General features: G+C 53.5%; 2 protein-coding genes and 1 pseudogene across 2 annotated transcripts; 1 reads left to right on the top strand and 2 right to left on the bottom strand.

The window, feature by feature from the left end:
• Positions 1-818: 818 nt before the first annotated feature.
• LOC110331803 lies at positions 819-3,540 on the bottom strand (annotated as a pseudogene).
• A 425-nt stretch (positions 3,541-3,965) lies between these two features.
• On the top strand, positions 3,966-9,531 carry Slc2a4 (solute carrier family 2 member 4). Its single transcript, XM_021211885.2, has 11 exons — positions 3,966-4,196; positions 5,473-5,589; positions 5,699-5,871; positions 5,964-6,088; positions 6,199-6,314; positions 6,424-6,586; positions 6,694-6,881; positions 7,042-7,146; positions 7,260-7,361; positions 7,875-8,078; positions 8,498-9,531. The coding sequence occupies exons 1-11, from the start codon at positions 4,164-4,166 to the stop codon at positions 8,699-8,701; spliced, it is 1,530 nt and encodes a 509-aa protein (XP_021067544.1). The 5' UTR covers positions 3,966-4,163; the 3' UTR covers positions 8,702-9,531.
• Positions 9,532-10,315: 784 nt separating this feature from the next.
• Ybx2 (Y-box binding protein 2) lies at positions 10,316-16,007 on the bottom strand. Its single transcript, XM_021212787.2, has 9 exons — positions 15,558-16,007; positions 14,879-14,942; positions 13,489-13,522; positions 12,553-12,642; positions 11,727-12,011; positions 11,451-11,554; positions 11,160-11,337; positions 10,784-10,868; positions 10,316-10,688 (listed from the first exon to the last, which is right to left on the bottom strand). The coding sequence occupies exons 1-8, from the start codon at positions 15,829-15,831 to the stop codon at positions 10,818-10,820; spliced, it is 1,080 nt and encodes a 359-aa protein (XP_021068446.1). The 5' UTR covers positions 15,832-16,007; the 3' UTR covers positions 10,316-10,688; positions 10,784-10,817.
• Between the last annotated feature and the right edge of the window lie 3,628 nt (positions 16,008-19,635).

Below are 19,635 nucleotides of genomic sequence, written 5' to 3'. Positions count from 1 at the left end.
TAGAGAGAAAACAAATGACAAGGAATGGGCTCTGACAGAGAAGATCGCTGTCTTCAAGAAAGGTCAAGATGTCTTCTCTGAGGAGGGAAGTTTTGTTTTTTTTTTTAAATGATATTTTGTTAATTCTCTCTCTCTCTCTCTCTCTCTCTCTCTCTCTCTCTCTCTCTCTCTCTCTCTCTCTTTGAAGGTCCCTTACTGGTCCTGCTTCCATGAGTGGTCAAGGTCAAGGGAAAGGGGAGGGCAACCAGCTACTGCAGGGAGCGTCATTTCCACATTTCATTTACACGCAGAACTAAGCAGACAAGCACAGTGGGACTATTGTAGTTGGAAGTTGGCAGCATGGGATGAAGACGGATGAGGAGTAGGAGCATCACTAAAAAACAAAACAAAACATACAGGCTCCGCCCCCCCCCACTGGATGCCTGGGACAGGACTTGGTCTGCTTCAACCCAAGAGGAATCAGAAGATCAAAAGCAGCTTGGGGGCTGGAGAGATGATGGCTCAGTGGTTAAGACCATTGACTGCTCTTCCGGAGGTCCTGCGTTCAATTCCCAGCAACCACATGGTGGCTCACAACCATTTATAATGGGATCCGATGCCCTCTTCAGATATCTACAATGTACTCAATATAAATAAATAAATAAATAAATAAATAAATAAATAAATAAATAAAGGCAGTTTGGGAAGGCCAGAACCCTCGGGAATGGAGGGACGAGGAAGTACAGAGGGTGGGACGGAGGGACATTTGGCAAGTGGGGTGAAGGGATTGTTCTCCCCTGCTGGGATCCCCCCAGCCCCTCTGGTCTGGCAGGAAAGGGCTAGCCTGCAACACAGGCAAGAGCAGGCCCAGGCTAGATGCTCCAGGCAGGGGCTGGAGGAGCCTCTCAGAGGCTTGCCCTCCAGGAAGATGACCACAGCGCCACCTAGTTTCTCGGCCAGGCTTCAGGGGGCTTGTAATTCATGTTTTATTCCTGTCAGCTTCTTGACGGCATCCTTGGAGCTGGCACAGATTATTTTGCTCTTAAGGGGTGCAACTCTGAGCAGCCCAGAAGATGACAGCAGGTTGGTCCTCCATCTCGCTCTCCTTGGTTGCATCCCAGAGAGTGTAGTGGCGGTCAGTCCTTGTCTGGCAGCGTCCTGACAAAAGTGATGTAGGAGGACTCACCCACAGTCTGCCCCACATCTGCTTCCGAGACTTGCCCTCCTCCAGGATGATGTTCTTCTTGTCCTCACTCAGGCAGAAGAGCACTACCTTCTTGTGCTTCTTCACTTCTTCTGGCCTTGAGGATTTGTGAATTTTCATGTCACTGAACACCTTGATGACACCATCAGAGACGGTCACACCACAGGCCGCGTTTCCAGAACCAACAGAGAAACAGAGAGCTACAGGAGAACTGAGCCGCTACAACTGCTGCCAGCATCCGACTGAACATTTAAAATTATTTTTATTTTCTTTGGATTTATTTATTTTATTTTATTTGGGTGTTTTGCTTGCATGCACATCTGTGTACCGCATGTATACCCAAGAGGGTCAGAAGAGAGTGTCAGATCACCTGAAACTGGAGTTGCAGTTGGTTGTGAGTCACCATGTAGTTTGCTGGTAATTTAACCTGGGTCCTCTGCAACACATATCCTTAACCACTGAGCCACCTCCCCATCCCCGAGAGCTTTGCTTTAGAGGATGAATAGGAGTTCTCTGGTATTCCAGGCTGCAGGGACAGGTAAAGGCACCAAGTGTAATCCCAGACCTCACGAGGCTGAGGCCACAGTATCACAAATTCAAGGTCAGACTAGCTGACACAGTAAGTTCTAGGCCAGGAGGAGGAGGAAGAGGGAAAGAGGGGCAGGGAGGATAAAAAAGGGAGGAAAGGAAGGAAGGAGAGGATGGAGAGGAAGAAGGGGGGTGGAGGCAAGAAAGGGGACAGTTAAGGGGAAGATCTGGGTAGGAGAATCCAAATTTGACCACAGGACAAGAAAAAGACAGTGACTCTAGGCAGGAATGAACCTCAGATCTACAGTCCCAACACTCAGAAGTCTGAACAGAACAGCAACTTCCAGGCCAACGTGTGACATATAGTGAGTTCCACGTCAGTTTCAGGTACAGCAAGACTGTCTCAAAAACAAAACAAAAGGGATGTGCTTTGAATGTTGTAATCTACCCTCCTGTCTTTGTTGTGTTTACCTTGGGTGTTTTGGTTTGGTTTGAAGCCTTGGCTGTTCTGGAACTCACTCTGTAAACCAGGCTGGCCTTGGGGTTAGAGATGTGCTCCACCACCCCTGGGCATTCTTCTCTCTTTTTACTTTCAATTATTATTTTTTACGTGAGTGGGCATTTTGCCTGCATATATGTCTGGGTACCACATGTGTACCTGGGGCCAGTGGAAGCCAGCAAAGGGTGTTGGAACCCCTGGAACTGAAGTTACAGATGGTTGTCACTTCCACGTGTGTGCTGGCAATCAAACCTGAGTCTGGAAAAGCAGTCAGTGCTTTTAACTGCTGAGCCATCTTTCTTCCTTCTCCACCCTCCTCTTCAGAGAAGAGGAGAAACAAGGAAAGCAGTCATGGGAGGATAGTCCAGACTAAAGTGGTGGTGGCACAGATGAAGAAAACCAATGTGCAAGAGAAGTCAAAACACCAACATTAAGAAGACACGATGAACAGCCGGGTGTGGTGGCGCACGCCTTTAATCCCAGCACTCCAGCACTCGGGAGGCAGAGGCAGGCGGATTTCTGAGTTCGAGGCGAGCCTGGTCTACAAAGTGAGTTCCAGGACAGCCAGGGCTATACAGAGAAACCCTGTCTCGAAAACCAAAAAACAAACAAACAAACAAACAAACAAGAAGACACCATGAAAGAGGCTGGTTAGTTCGTTGGGAAAAAGAACTTGAAGGAGGTCCATACTTGTACATGTTCCTCATATAAACGGTACCATTCTGGCGGCAGCTGTCTGGCGCTCCAGAGAGGGCTGGGTTGTAGGTTATTGAGCTCTCAGGGAAAGGGTTAGAAGAAGGGAGAGCCACCCCAGAAGTTAGCTATCCTGGTGCAATCCACTAAGGTTCCTCGCTTTCCCTCTAGGTGGCGCCAGAAGCCTTACACTTCTCTTGGGCTTTTTCTGAATTGAGCTTTCTCTCCTCATTCTTCGCCAGCTCTCTCCCTGGACGTGCTTAGGTCATGCCCTCTCAGTTGGAGACCCAAAACAGTAGCTGACTCTGGAAAGCTTGTCGCCCACGCGGCCAGCACATGCCTGGAGGCTCAGGGACTTCAGGGAGGGTGGTGTGACTGGCGTGAGCACCTGTCCCTTGGGTCCCCTCCAAGAACCAATGTAGAGACTATGTGGAGGGGATGGGCCAGTAGGCAGCGCGCCGCCCAGAGATACGTGGAAAGAAAGGACGATCAGGCACGGTCTCCAGATACACTGGGAACGGAAGTTATTGGTCCCTTGGATCATCTCCTTGTGGGAAGCGTGTCGCGGACCCTTTAAGGCTCCATCACCCTTGCCCTCCCCCGCCTGGGACAGGCTGGGACACCCGGGACCTGACATTTGGCGGAGCCTAACGTGGGAACTAAAAATAGTCACTCCGGGTTACTTCGGGGCATTGTTTCTGACACACACACACGCGGGCTCTATGTCACCCTGCTGGAGTTGCCCCGTACCCTGGCAAGTACATGTAGCCCATACCCTCCTCTTCGACCTCTCAGGGGGACCAACTGCACTCAGCTCTTTCAGAAATTTCGCAGTCCAAGATTTTGGATGGCGGGAAGAGCCTTTTGTTCCAAGGACCCTACTTTGAAAACTCAGAGGCAGGCGGGAACCTTAGGGGCGTGTCTGCCCAGCCGGCAATAGGGCTAGGGGTGGGGGCGTGGCCTTTTGGGGTGTGCGGGTTCCTGGCCAATGGGTGTTGTGAAGGGCGTGGTCCCATGGCGGGGCGGGAGTGGGGAGGTGGCTTCAGCCCTCAGCATCTTTCCCCCTCAAGCGGGTCTCACTAGATCCCGGAGAGCCTTGGTGCTCTCCGGTTCCGTGGGTTGTGGCAGTGAGTCCCACCAGACCCGCCCTTTGCACACGGCTTCCGAACGCCGGGGTCTCGTGCCCGCCAAGCCCGGACTCTATACCCTATTCATTTTTTCTTATTGCAGCGCCTGAGTCTTTTCTTCTTTTAAAACAAGATGCCGTCGGGTTTCCAGCAGATCGGCTCTGAAGTAAGGTTCAGCAAAGGGGGGCGAATTGGGAAATCTGGTCCAGTTTTTCTTGGGCTGAGTTTGGGGTTGGGGTCAGTTAGGAGGTGGTTCTTGCGCAGGCGCAGGGGTTGGAGATGGGGGGCTGGCTATTTATATTCAGCCCAGACAACCCGTGACTGTCAAATTCCAATCCGCCAAGAGGCAGAGTGGGTCCGAGAGACTCTTTACGCGCCCAGGCTGAGAGACTGGATTCTGAGGAATCCAGAACTTGTCTCTTACTCTACTGTGCTCTGCATCGGGTGACACTCTGCCCACGACTCTATTTGGGAAGGCAGATCCAGAATCTCACCTTCCGGGACCTGTTCAGATTTACAGTGTTTCTAGGACCCGAGCACTTGGGGGGCCCCCACCCCCACTGCTGGCCGTGTTCCAGGAGGCTGAACTTTCTCTTGGCCGTGCGGTGGGTGGAGGGGCAGAGGGGAGTGTCAGCCCCCACCCCACCCCCCCAGCTCAGGTTTCCGCTTGGAGACAGACTGTGCCGCCAGCAGCAGCCACCACTGCCACCGCCCCTCACACCACTCACTACCTTCCCTCTTCCCCTGGGCATGGCTCTCTCTCCCTGCTAAAATCCCCCCTCACATCCCCGAGTACTTGGTCCCAGTTTAGGAGCTGAGGGTTGGCTAGGCCTAGACCTAAAAGGCTACCCCAAAGCAATGACCCAGATGCCCTTTCTGGACTAGCCATTCTTGGGCCTGTTTAAGGTCTGCTGGAGCAAGCTGAGAGAACTTCCAGAAGGAAGAGATGAGGGCTAGAGCTGATGTTAACACAGCATTATTTATATTAGTTTATAAAAACAGGCACTGTCTGGGATGCTGTTATAGTTGATTTTGATTTTTGCAAGAGTTTTCACAGACTGACAGGTAGCCGAGGGAGGCAATACCACCTGACAGAAGAGGAAATCCAGGTTCAGTTTAGAGTGGGGAAGTGACTTATCCAAGGTCACACAAGTCTGAGTCTGTCTCAAGGTCATAGGGGAATTTCGAGGCCCAGACCCTCACGCTTTTGCCTGTAGTGTAAGACACAGAGATCTGTTTTTTCCCACACGCCCAGGCTCCTGTGCTCCTGTGGTGTTCTGTTTACAGTGAGGTCTTTGTACAATTCCTAATATGGCCCACTTTCTCTCATCCAGTATGCTGGATGGAGCCCAGAATCTTCATGCTGCATCTGGGCCTGGGCCCCTGAAGGAAGTCAAACATGACTCTACATGACATACTTTCCTTTGTTTCTGTCTGTCCAGGATGGGGAACCCCCTCGGCAGCAAGTGACTGGAACGCTGGTCCTTGCTGTATTCTCAGCTGTGCTTGGCTCCCTTCAGTTTGGCTATAACATTGGGGTTATCAATGCCCCACAGAAGGTGAGTGACCTACCAGCTGTTGGGGTGTGGGGGGCAGGATACATGAGGCAGTGGAAAGAGAAAGGTCTCTAGAGTCACTCCCATATTCGCCTCCCCCCCCTCCGACCAGGTAATTGAACAGAGCTACAATGCGACGTGGCTGGGTAGGCAGGGTCCTGGGGGACCAGATTCAATCCCACAAGGCACCCTCACTACGCTCTGGGCTCTCTCCGTGGCCATCTTCTCCGTGGGTGGCATGATCTCCTCTTTTCTCATTGGCATCATTTCTCAATGGTTGGGAAGGTATGGAGCTGGAGGGCAGAGGCGGGGAGGAGTCGGAAGGAGGGCCACAGCGTGGGTGTTGTGACCAGTCCTCCTCTCTGTGTGCCTGCCAGGAAAAGGGCTATGCTGGCCAACAATGTCCTGGCCGTGTTGGGGGGCGCCCTCATGGGCCTAGCCAATGCCGCAGCCTCCTATGAGATACTCATTCTCGGACGGTTCCTCATTGGCGCCTACTCAGGTACCCACGGGCGCTACGGCTCTACTCTGTGCCTCTGCTCTCCTTAATGTATGGGCTTCTCTGCGGGAATATGCAGCTATCCTCGGCTCTCTCTTCTTCCTTCTGCCCAGGACTAACATCAGGGTTGGTGCCCATGTATGTGGGAGAAATCGCCCCCACGCATCTTCGGGGTGCCTTGGGAACACTCAACCAACTGGCCATCGTCATTGGCATTCTGGTTGCCCAGGTAAAAAGACCTGGCTTTGTGGGGAGCTGGAGTAGGAGTTGGAGCGGACGCCTGTATCTGGGCTGGAAGGAGAGCAGTCACTTTTCCTCTCTCCTGTCTTTTCCTATAGGTGCTGGGCTTGGAGTCTGTGCTGGGCACAGCTACTCTGTGGCCCCTGCTCCTGGCTCTCACCGTACTCCCTGCTCTCCTGCAGCTGATTCTGTTGCCCTTCTGTCCCGAGAGCCCCAGATACCTCTACATCATCCGGAACCTGGAGGGGCCTGCCCGAAAGAGTGAGCCCTCACCTTGCATATAGCCCAGGCTCATACCTCCACCCCATCTTGCTAGTAACCTGGGCCTCCTCTCAGGTTCCATAAAGCCTGACATTCCCCACCCCCAGGTCTAAAGCGCCTGACGGGCTGGGCTGATGTGTCTGATGCACTGGCTGAGCTAAAGGATGAGAAACGGAAGTTGGAGAGAGAGCGCCCGATGTCCTTGCTCCAGCTCCTGGGCAGCCGCACCCACCGGCAGCCTCTGATCATCGCAGTGGTGTTGCAACTTAGCCAACAGCTCTCGGGCATCAATGCTGTACGTATAGAGGCCCAGGCATGGGTCAGGTACCAGTTTGGGGAAAGGGAGAAGGGAACAAGTCACCATCTCCATTAGCATTCAGGCTCAGTCTGGTTTGGTGTGGTTAGAATAAAGAGCAGCCTTCCCTAGCTCTGTCTCTCCTGCTCCTCACTTCTAGGTTTTCTACTATTCAACCAGCATCTTCGAGTCAGCTGGGGTGGGACAGCCAGCCTACGCCACCATAGGAGCTGGTGTGGTCAATACGGTCTTCACGTTGGTCTCGGTAACTGCTTGCCTGTGGAATGGCCACACCACTGGTGGCATAGCCCTGGTTGCCCTGGGGTTACTCTTTGTCGCCAACTGACCGCTGCACACACAACCCCTCTCCCCCTACAGGTGCTCTTAGTAGAACGAGCTGGACGACGGACACTCCATCTGTTGGGCCTGGCAGGCATGTGTGGCTGTGCCATCTTGATGACCGTGGCTCTGCTGCTGCTGGTGAGGTCTCGGGACTTTGAGAATACAGCAGTCTTACCCGTGGGGATAACCCCCAAGAGGCTCTGTGGCTGACTGTGCCAGGACCGTGGTGCTGTCGTCTATGGTTTAGGTTTCTGAGGTACCCTGGCCACACTGGGGCCTAGCATAATAGTTCCTATGAAACCTCAGGAACAATGTCCCCCAAAAGCACAGCTTCAGAGCCAGGAGAGCAAGAAACCAGAGTATTCTACCTTGAAACTTCCTGAGGTAGCCAACAGAATGACAGCACTCAGAACCGTTGCTCTGGGGCAGTGCACCACTTGGGAGGCTGAGGTGGAGGCCCTGAAAGTTCAAGGCCAAATTGGGCAACATGTGACACTCTAAAAGGGCAGTGGACAGGGGATGTTCTAGGCCTGCTTTAGCCTAGAATGGCAGCTTCCACCCGATAAGCCCTGGAAGATTTCAGTTCTCTGGGTCAAAGGCAAGGGGAAGAGGCCAGAACCAAACTTTCCGCTATTCCTTCCTGGTCTCTAGGAACGGGTTCCAGCCATGAGCTATGTCTCCATCGTGGCCATATTTGGCTTTGTGGCCTTCTTTGAGATTGGCCCTGGCCCCATTCCCTGGTTCATTGTGGCTGAGCTCTTCAGCCAGGGCCCCCGCCCAGCTGCCATGGCTGTCGCTGGTTTCTCCAACTGGACCTGTAACTTCATCGTTGGCATGGGCTTCCAGTATGTTGCGGTAGGTTCCCTACCCTTTGCCCAGTTTCCCACATCCGTGGCCAGAGGGAAGGCAAAGTCCCCCCAGTTCCCTCCCTGTCTGGTCAGGGACTCCCAGCCCTACAGGTGGTCTCTAGAAGATAACTCTGGTGGAACTACTTCACCACAATCAAGGGATTTAGAGGTCTTCTAAAAAAAAAATAAACCCAGTGGTATAAACTTTCTATTAATGCTAAAAATGGTTTAGGAATCTACTCCAATTATACACTTAGGAGAGCAAAGGGTAAAAAACGCTAAAGATTTTCACTGAAAGTTTTCATTTCTGGTCATTGCCACTGCCTCTTAAGGGAGCAACACCTGTTCTTCACGTAGCCCCATTTCCTTAGTCTTTGGCTCCTGGCTTCCCATCTCTGTCAACATTTCTTTCTCCAACTGTCCCAGGATGCTATGGGTCCCTACGTCTTCCTTCTATTTGCCGTCCTCCTGCTTGGCTTCTTCATCTTCACCTTCCTAAAAGTGCCTGAAACCAGAGGCCGGACGTTTGACCAGATCTCAGCTGCCTTCCGACGGACACCTTCCCTTTTAGAGCAGGAGGTGAAACCCAGTACAGAACTTGAATACTTAGGGCCAGATGAGAATGACTGAGGGGCAAAACGGGGTGGGAGAGACCCCTTCTCCACCCAGACTCCCTCCTTTCCTCTGCAGCACTTTAGCCCTCTCTTCCCTGTTACTTCCAGGTTGAAGGAACAGCAGCCTGGGGAACGGGGAAGCTGAAGGGAGGGGTGGTTCATGTACCCCTCATTCCCCTTGTGTGATTCTTCTGGATTATTTATGTGTGTGGCTAGGCCGTGGCCACCTAGATGGGCTTTCTCCATCCTGCTTCCTCCTGCCCCTGCCCAGACTCAGCTCTAGACTACTTCCCTCCCCTTTAGAGAAGGGATCTGCAGGAGGGTGGGGCGGCCCTGAATTCAGCAGGATGAACAGCAGGGGTGGTGTGTGAGCTTTCCTACAACTATGACTCCTCCCCCAAACTGGCACTTCCACTGAACTCTTACCACACAGGCGCTGGGTGAAGGGGGTTGTCTTGACCCCTCCAGGGCAAAGGATACACCCTCCCAAAATCTAGCCTTGCCTCTCTGCAGGCTCCACCCTCCCGGGCAAAGGAACGCAACAGTACATACCTGACAGGGCAAGGACGGTAGAGTGCATCAGACTCCATTTGGGGCCCTAGCTTGTTCCCAGGGCTGCCGAGTGTAGGTGCCAACACTTTCTTGTTCCCCTCCGGGAAGGGCGCTAAACCCAAAAGCTTCTGACCAACTAAGGGCAGGAGGGGACTTGAAAGGCCGCCTACAAACACCGGCTGGGAGGGCCTTTGGTATTTTTGTATGTTTTGAAAAATGGATAGGGAGCAGAAACCCAAGGGCTGCTGTATTAAATGTGTATATAGAGATTCATCCATAAAGTCACTGTTTGAAGATGAGTGTCCTGTGCGGGGGGACTGGAGGGTGTGCTAAGAGAGAAAGAAAACGCCTCACTCACCTCTTCCACTTTGTCCTTCCTGGGCTCAGGGTGCCGATGCCTCTAGATTCTGTCTCTTATTTACATCCACTTTCATTGCCCTCCTCCAAAAACTAGCATCTCACTGCCTTGTAGCAAACCTCTTGCCTCAGCCTTCCAGAGAGCTGGTTTACAGGCCTGATTCCAAATGCCCTACTTTTTAAAACAATCTGTTTTCTGGAAGCAGAGTATGTGGCTCAGGATGACTTGAGATTAGGAACCCTGCCTCAGCTCTCTGGGCGCTGGCACATCTGGCTCCCTACTTTGATTTGTATCCACTGCTTAAAGATTTACTTATTTTATGTGAGTCCACTGTCGCTGTCTTCAGACACAACAGAAGAGGGCATCAGATCCCATTACAAATGGCTGTGAGCCACCATGTGGTTGCTGGGAATTGAACTCAGGACCTCTGGAAGAGCAGTTGGTGCTCTTCACCACTGAGCCATCTCTCCAGTCCTTATCCACTGCTTAAATGAATAGTAAGTGGTTTATAAACTGTATTCACAAGTGCCCAGGCACTGCTGAGACCTCACCTTCAGTTATGGATCCAGTTACTCTTGGTGAAAGGGTTCATGTCACAACTGAATAGCTAGGGGTACTGGAGCAAGGAAGTACTAGCAGGCCCTGCCCACTGTTCGGGTCTCAGCCCCACCAGTGAGTCTTCATCCTCAAACAGAAGAGCCAGAGACCAGGACAACAAGAAAGCCTGCTTTTGTTTTTACTGGAGGCTCAGGTGGCACATGACAGTTCATAAAATGGCTTCAGAGGTGTTAGGGGGGGAGGTCGAAGGGAAACAAAAAATAAATGGGTGGGGAAGAAAAACAATCAGGAGGAGGTATGAGCTGGCTGGTTCCTTCGCAGCCTGACTAGGGAGGGAGGTGATGCCTCGGAACAATAAGGATGGATCCCTTCCTTCAACCCATGCTAGGGGAGAGGGAAAAAAAGAGAAAAAAGCCAAAGGCTGGTGCTTTGGCCCTCCTGAGTCTCAAGGGAAAAGCTGATGTTTTGATGTCATGAATTATGGGAAAGGGGGGAGGGGGATGCTGGGTAGAGTCAGTTGGAAACTGGCAGATACCTGAGAGAGAGAGAAAGGGGTGGCAATCATAAAGGGTCACTTGGCAGAATCCACCCCCAGGCTCTTGGTGAGCTGGCCTGAGATGCAGCACTCACCAGATGGTAGCTCTGGGTGTCCTCTGAGTTGGAATCACTCCAGTATGGTGGTGGGGGGGTCCCCACTGTTGATAGGTGCGGAGGTCTGAAGAGCAGTGGTAAATTAAGACTTGTTTACAACCTCCTACTTCAACATTTTCTTCACTTTCCTCTTCTCATCCCTTCCGACCAGTTCTCACACTTCACACCCCAAAGATGGGGGTGGGGATGGGGATGGGGATGGGGATGGAACATGCAAAGGCACCTTGGGCTTGACTGCCTGTGCAGGGGTTTCCTAGTGAGTAACGCCTGCCATGGGTGGGCCAGGCAGGATGCCAGAGGGACGGGGACAAGGAAGGTAGAGGTGCAAAAGGACAGAAAGTGTCAAGACCCTCACCTCTGCGGCTATCGGCTGCCGGGGGCCAGGGGGCTGCTGCCGACGCCGCTGGAAGTAGGGACGGTTTCGTGGACGTTGGGGCTCAGGTCTGGAGCCATCAGTGGGGCCTTGGCTGGGCTTGGTCTCTCCATCCCCACCTTCTGTGGTAGGCTGTTGGGGTGGCCTGGGGCGGAAAGGCCTAGAAAGAGAAACAAGCTGACAGGATCCGGAACTGGGCAGACTCCCTGGTTTGTCCCCATCTGTCATTTCACACAGGCCACACTGAAGGAGAAGGCAAAACAGCAGCCTTACCTTCGGTACCTGGGCCGGAATCTGGGTGGGGGTACCCGTTCGTCGCCCTGCTGTTGGTCACCCTCCAATGGGGCTGTCTCCTTGGGTTCTACCCCATCAGAGCCCTGGGAATATACAAAGGCCTAGGTGGGCTGTGGAATGCCCCAGGTCTTTGGTGCTTCCTTGCTCTTAGTTCTACTTCCTGTGATGACAGTCTATGGTCTCTGCCCTCACAACTCCCCAACTTCTTTCCCTAATGTAAGAGAACTAGCCCCCTGGCTGCAACTCTCCTCTCACCTCTATGGGCTGTTGCTGGTTGGGGGGCCGAGGGCCTCGCACAAACCGCCTTCGATAGAAGAAGGGTGGTGGGCGCCGTCGTCTAGGTCGCTGCCCCGAGTCCTCTGCCCGCTCCCCTTCGCTGCCAGGTTCTGTCCCACCCGAGGGAGCCTCTGCCACCATGGGTGGTGGGGCAGCTGGGCGAGGCCGAGGGATGAATCTCCGGAACCTACGTCGATTGGGGGCATAGCGGCTGCCCTTCACTGGTACCCCCCCAGGCCCAGTTACATTAGCAGCTTCTGCACCCTGGGGAGGTAGAGGGGGAGCAATCAGAAGCTGCTCTGACAGCACACACAGCACTTACAAACCTGCCAGATCACTGGTGTCCCACTTCTTCAGGCCCAAGTCCTCTACCCTATCACTCCTCAAAACCACTCCTCCTTTGTCCCCTCCCCCCGAGGGGCAGCAGAAAGAGTTTGTACCCATCTGAGAAGAAACAACTTGTCCTTAGAAATAACTGCCACATTCCCCCCAGAGTGTAAAGACAGGACAGGATGAGATAGAGAGAGCCACTGTCCCTCCTTCATTCCAGAGGACTGACTGAGGGTCCTGTTAGGGCTGGGGTCCCGTGTAGAAAACAGACATGGTAGTGCTTGGTGAACTAAAGAGAAGAAACCCACATGTTACTGGCTGGTGACAGGGATGGGTTCTTTAGGACATGTCCTAGAGCAGCTCTAGCGTTCACAGCCAGAGGCAGAGCTGGTCCCAGGAGGGCCAGAGCACTGGCTGACCTCCAGGCCACCCTCCCACAGTTCTGGCCAACTCCACCCCACAGCAGCTCCCAAACCTTCTCTCCTTCCACGACATCAAACTCCACAGTCTCCCCATCTCCAACACTCCGCAGAAACTTCCTGGGGTTGTTCCTCTTAATAGCTGTCTGGTTGGGGGGAAAGGCATGAGAAAGGTGAGGGCAGCAAAGCCAGGGTCCCCGGAACCAGCTTCAGCCTCCACCCAACGCCACTTTGGTGACATTTTATTGGAGTCTAGGGCTGGAGGGCAGAGCAGGAAAATGGTCAGAGGGGGAGGGCCTGGAGCACAGCTCCACAGTACCACAAGACAGAAATATATGAGTTGGGCAAAGTCATGAGCTAGAGGTCCGAGGCTATCCCCAAGATGTCCTCCCCCCCCCCCAAAATCCCTCAGGACTTCAAGACATGGAGGCAGTAGGAACTCAAGAACAAAACAAAGGCTGAAGAACCGAACTGTCTCAGGGTAAAACTGTGCTTCTTACCTCGATCCCACTGAGCACTTCCACCACAGCAGTGGCTCTCAAACTAGCATCAGAATCACCTGGGAGCATGTTAAAACAGAGTGCCCGGCCCCGCCCCTCGTCGGATTAATTCAGTGGCTTGGGGCGGGGCCTGAGGATTCAGGTGATGCTGCTGCTGGCCCACAGAACACACTGAGACTCACTGCACCCAAGTGTCTTTGGCCTTGCCCTCAGAAAATTGCCTGATTCCTTCCTGTGGTGTTAACAGGTTCCAGGAAGTGGTGGGCATGCCATGCCCTGAGGGCAGCACACACCCCTCTGACAGCTGTTTAGCAGATCAATGAAAGTTGGGTTAATGGTGGTTCATGCAGGCACCTGAGTCAGCTGGGAGGCCAGCTATGGGCAGGCTATTGTGAAGAGCCAGAGAATTACATTGTGTGCAGCTAGGGGTTATGGCAAAGGCTTCCAAAGAGAGGGAGAAGCCTCCCCTCAGAAAGCCAGCCTAGCTCTTACCTGGTGAACAAAGACGTCCTCCTTGGTGTCGTTCCTGCAGAACAGGGCGGGTTGTTAAACAGGGTGGGTTGTTATGGGGGTGATGGGCTAGGCACTCAGTTCCACCGAGGCCTCCCTACCTGCCCATCCCTAAGATGGGCCCAGCCTCTCCATTGTCCCAGTTCCTGGTGGTATGATGGGACCCTGGGAGCAAGAAGAGCAAGCCACCAGGGCTCCAAAAGCTGGTGCAAAGAGAAGCACACTGTAAATTCACAGTGAGGGACTTGGACTTCGTAAGAAAAGGTAGGAGGTGGTAAAGGCACCTTGAAGGAGCCAGGACAGCGTCACCTTCTACCCCAGAGGCACCTCAGAATCTGCTGGTGCCAGGTCCAACTGTCCCTGGCCAATGATCCCTTCTCCCTCCAACCCCTGTTGGGGTTGGAAAATTCCACAGGCTCCTTCCTTCTATGTTCAAGGAGGGAGAAAACAGGGCCAGAGCCAGGGGTGTACAACTGTGAGAAGAGAACACGACATTAGGAGCATTCTGCAAACAGACACGAAGCCTTAGCTGCCCTTAGCCTGGAGAACCACAATCTCTCCACACAAACTGAACAAGGGCGAAAGGACATATTCTCAGTCTCTGTCACCACCTTGCCTATGACTCTGGTTTAGTCCCAGGACAAGGGAGAGGAGCACTCCTTGCAGGAAGCTGCCTTCCCTAGAACAAATGTTCTAAAGAACTTGGATCTGCACAAAGGTCAGCCTGTAAAGAGGGAACTGAGGCTCCCAGGAGGGCTTGGCTGGGCAGGGTGCCTGAGCAGGGGAAGGCTAAAGTAGGGGAGCCTGGTTCTACTAGGTCAGAATCTGCTCCAGCCTCTCCCAGAGCTTGGAAGGGGTGGGGCTGCAGCTGAAGCAAAGCCGCCTCTCAGGCACTCTCTTTCTCCGCACACAGGAGCTTCAGTCCTATTGTCTAGGGGTCGGTGGTGAGTGGTTCAAATGAGCCCCAGCTCTTTAAGGGATAGAAGTTGTGAGGGTGCTAGGAGTGTAGACCTAAACCAGGAAATCAGTGAGGACTCCAACCAGGAGCCTTAAACACTCTACCCCAAAGGCACACAGCATGCTAAAAATAATGCAGCAACACCAGAAGGTGAGACAGGGGAGCTGGGAAGGTCAGGGCCAGGTTTGCCAAGTTCCTGGATCATTAAGCCTCTGCTGCCCTTGAAGATGTGGGTGCAGCCTCTTCTTGCCAGTAAGCATACATTTGTGCTGTGGTTAAAGACTTTCAACCAGCCTCAGCTGGCCATCACAACCATGTGCCTTGGCAGGGGTAGAGATGAAATAAGGTGTCCAATCCCACAGGTCACTTCGGAAAAGACACCCGTTCCTCCCCCTCCCTGGTTTCCTCGGATACCTGTTGATGAATCCGTAACCATTCCGGACGTTGAACCATTTGACAGTGCCCAGGACTTGGATTGCTGCCAGGCAGAGATGCAGTGGGGATAGTAAGATGGGGGAAGAGACGGGAGTTGGGCTGAGTTTTGAGAGAAAACTAAGCTAAAATCTAACCTGCCTCCCTAATAAGCTGCGAGTCAACCAGGCTTCACTTGAAGTGTCAAAAGTACTTTTACCCTCCTTCTGAGTGGGGTTTAGGCTCTCACCTCCTATGGAGTTCAGGTCTCTCACCCAGAACCGGGTACTCACCTGGTCCACCCTCAGGGTCAAAACTCAACAGCCGTTCTAGCCCTCCTATTAAAGAGACCCCATCCACCTGTTTCCCAAGCTCAGAGGTTTACCTAACAAGAACCAGAGTCAACTACACCAAGTATCCCGCCAACAGGGGTGTGGCCAGACCCTGAGGTTTTTAGTTTTCTACCCAAAGCCTTAGCTGAACCTGCCTGCCCCGCCCTCCGGCTCCGGAAGGCGCGACAAGATTTCCCTCCAGCGGAATCCACTAATAGTTTATTCGGCCGCTCCGGGACTAGTTATGGGTAGTCCTTCGGGCCAGGCCTACCTTCGGCTTTCCAGACCCCGCCGCCCCTCTCCCAGCCCGCCGACCCTCAGAGCCGCCCTAGCGCGTGCCCCCCCCTCACCCAGCACCGGCTTGTCCGCCTGACTCCGGGCCGGGGGCGCGGGAGTCCCCGAGGCCGCCGTCGCCTGGTTGCCAGGGGTGCGAGGGCCGGGCGCTGAGGGGGTCCCAGCAGCGGGGCCAGAGGCGGCTCCGCCCCCGCCGCCCGCCCCGCCGCCTGCTTTCTGCGGCTCTCCCGCGGGCACCGGTACCACCACCGCTACCACCCCTGCCGCCGTCGCGGGCACCGTCGCCGCGGGGGCCGCTGTCGCCACCACTGACGCCTCCGCCTCGCTCATCCCGCCGGGTCCAGTACCGGCCCCCGCCGCCACCGCCTCCTCCGCCGCTGCCACCACCACCACCACCCCGGCCCCTCCCCCCGGCTCGCGGACCGGCCACCCCGCTCGGTCCTCGCGCCCCGAGCCTCGCCCGCACGCCTGCCGCGGGCCCCGAGCCGAGGCCAATCGCGGTCGGCTGAAGCGGCGCGCTCAGGTCCCGCCTCCCGGCCGCCGGCCAATCGTAGCCGCGCAGCCCCCCAGGCCCGCACGCCGGCCCCGCCTCCTGGACGCGGCTCTGAAGCTGCGGCCCCCTCCCGCAACTCCGTAAGTACACCTGGGCCCCGCCTCCCCGCCGCCACGTGATGCACCCGGCCCAGCCCATTGGCTACCGGCTCGTTTCCCCTCCCCCTCCGCCCCTCTCCACCGGCCGCGGGAAATCAAACCGGCTGGTGGCGCCTCAACGGCCACCTGGCTTCTGCGCGCCAGGCGGGGCCGGGGCGAGCCTCCGAGGTTGCCCCTGACGACCCGGGTGGGGGTAGCGGCCGGCAGTCGCGGTTCTGCAGTGAGGGGGGCCCGCTGACCTCCACGCTTCAGACGGTCGGTGCCCGAACTCTCCACCCACTACCGCCCGGGGTACCTTCCCGCACAGAACGTCCACGCACACCCCAGGGCAGGCACCGTTTTTATGTTTGGGGGGTTTTGAAACAAGGTCTGTGTAGCACAGCCTGGCCTTGAGCTCCTGATCCCCTCGCTTTCGCCTCCCCGGTGCAACCTTACTGAGTTTGAAGTCAGCTTGGTCGTCTAGTGAGTTCCAGGACAGTTTGGGCTACAGTGAGAAACAATGTCTCAAGAAACGAGGGGAAAAAAAGAAACAAAGTTTACAGATTTAGAACAAAGCGCAGCTCTTTAATAAAATATCCATACATGTAACCAACACCCTAACTAAGAAACCTTCTTTTTAGGTTGTGTGTGGTAGATAGTACCTGTAATTCCAGCCCTCTGAAAGCCAAGGCAGGAAGATTCACTAGTCTGAGGCCAGGCAGAGCTCATATGTTAAAAACAAGCAAACTAAAGGACGTTATATTTGCTCCAGGAAAGTTCTTTTAAGCCTCCTCTGGCCTCCTGACCCTCTTGCCGCCGCTCTGGTGTCTCCCATCGAGTACTTCCGATTTTCTTAGGTTCGGGATTGCAGGACCCCTGGCTCATGCCTTGTACAAGCAGTTTGCTTAAAACTCGCTATCTTTGCGTCTCGGGGCCGGGGGGTGGGGTGGGGTGGTGGTGGTGGGGAGTGGGAGGAGCGTCTCTTCAAGTGTCAACTAACCTATCTTAATCGTGACTTTTTAAAAAATATGAAATGGTTTTGATCCTTTATTTCCTTTAATGTTCCGAACACACATTAGGCAGTAAACGCCACAGCAGTCAGATTTTTAAGCAGTAAGCACCTGGAACAACGCACCACCGATCAGAATTAAGGGTTGGTTCCCAATCTACAGACGGCTCTAAGTCACTCTTTCCGAGGGCCGCCTCCTTCACATGAAAGGACATGGGCGACACTACACAGAGATCATTTTTATCTGGTACAGCACCCCCTGGGAGTAACACGAGTGCGCCGCTGAGCTGGTCCGCGCTCCCCAAGTCGGCTCTGGCGGTGCCGGCTACGCGGACAGACCCGGTATGATCTCTCTCTCTGTCCCAGCGCGCTCTCTGCTGGCCGCTCCTGGGGTCCACCTAGTCATAATTCCAACAGCAAACTTGCCCACCCACCCCTCTGGTCCTTTCAGCGCTGAGGATTGTGATTTTTAGGGCATCAGGCATAGTGAATAGAAAAAGAGAAGAGACAAGAAAAGAACCAAGTCTCCAGGCAGGCAGTAGGTGCGCAGAAATGACCACTTCCTTATACTGTTAAAGCTTCTAACTCTAAGCCTGACCTCGAAAAGAGAGAGATCCCAGTTGAGGAAGGCAATCAAGATATCTCACTGCTGCAACAGAAGAATCAGAAAGGTGTCAGAGGTACGGAGGACTTCAGGTGTGGGCCGAATAATGAGTTCGAGAACGAGAGGAAGCCCACAAGCAGAGGTGAGCCCTTTTTGTATTAAGATTAAGAAACTGGCGCCGGGCGTGGTGGCGCACGCCTTTAATCCCAGCACTCGGGAGGCAGAGGCAGGCGGATTTCTGAGTTCGAGGCCAGCCTGGTCTACAAAGTGAGTTCCAGGACAGCCAGGACTACACAGAGAAACCCTGTCTCGAAAAAAACAAACAAAAAAAAAATCACATTTATTAGGGACTGGAGAGATAGCTCAGTGTTTAAGAGTGCTTGCTGCTCTTGTTAAAAAACCAAAACAACAACAACAAAAACCCATGGATTTGGTTTACAGCATCTACATGGTAGCCCATAAGCATCTAACTCAGGTACCAGGGGATCTGTCGCCCTCTATTGGTGTCCTCAGGCCCTGCAAGCAGGCAATGAATGCACTTGAATGCACTTGCATACTTGCAGGCAAAATGTAATTTTATTTTATTTTTTATTCTTGGTCTTTTGAGGCAGGATGTCTCTGTGTAACAGAGCCCTGGCTACCCTGGACTAATTCTGTAGACCAGGCCGGCTTTGCACTCACAGAGATCCACCCGCCTCTGCCTCCCGAGTGCTGGGATTTAAGGCATGCTCCACCATGCCCTTGCTGCAGCTCTTTTTCTAAGTTACACTCGCTTACTGGAGGAACACATGCCAGAGTACATGCAGCGATCAGAGGGTGACGTTTAGGAGTCAGCTCTTTCCTTACACCTGTGGGACCTGTGGAAAAGGCTCAGATGATCAGGCTATGGAGTCAATGCCCTGACCTGATGAGCCAGCTCATAAAAGACCCCGAGACTAGCTAAAGCCCCCCTGTTTCCCCCTCTCACTGAATCTGGTTCCCAGCACGTGACCACAAACACCCACTGCTGGCTGTTCCTCAGAGCCTCACTTTTAGAACAATCTCCCCTGGATACCAAGGCTTAGCAAAGCTCAGGTAAAGCTTGGTGGCATTTATTTAAAATATGTCAGTTATGGGCTGGTGAGATGGCTCAGCGGGTAAGAGCACCCGACTGCTCTTCCAAAGGTCCTGAGTTCAAATCCCAGCAACCAAATGGTGGCTCACAACCACCTGTAACAAGATCTGATGTCCCCTTCTGGAGTGTCTGAAGACAGCTACAGTGTACTTACATATAATAAATAAATAAATAAATCTTTAAAAAAATATATGTCAGTTATTAAAAAGCTGGCATCACATCTGTCCCCTCATAGCACAAACTTCCAGCGAGACCTTCCTTTCCAAACTGCTTTTTGTCACCTAAACAGTTTTCCCTCTAATTCTTTTCCCCTGGTGGGAGAATAGTTAAGATGGCCTCTTGCTATGTAGCTCTTCTTGGCCTGGACTCAGTATCTAGTCAGGCTAGTCTTCATCTGGTGGAGCTCCTTCTGTCCCTGCCTCCCAAATCCTGGGGATAAAGGCATCCTCCACTGACCCTCCCAGGCTCTCTTTCAATGGCTGCCATCTCCTGTCTCTGCTGCTAGATTGGTACATACCTTGACCTCTGTCATTTCCTCTTCCACTCCCTTCCTGCCACTCACTTCTTAGCTGCCTTCCCTAGAACTGGGAGCAGTCTGCCAAGGCCTTCCCCTTTCTCTACCCACCTCCACTTCCTTCCATCTGTTACATCTGATACTCTTACTTAACTACCTCTTTCTTGGGACCTGTAACCCATATTTCTTCTTCTTCTTCTTCTTCTTTTTTTTTTTTTTTTTTTTTTTCTTGTGCCCCATATTTCTAACTAGTAGTAATACAT

This window comes from Mus pahari, chromosome 14, assembly GCF_900095145.1.
Source record: "Mus pahari chromosome 14, PAHARI_EIJ_v1.1, whole genome shotgun sequence".
NCBI lineage: Eukaryota > Metazoa > Chordata > Mammalia > Rodentia > Muridae > Mus > Mus pahari.
This window is presented reverse-complemented; position numbering and strand designations above follow the sequence as displayed.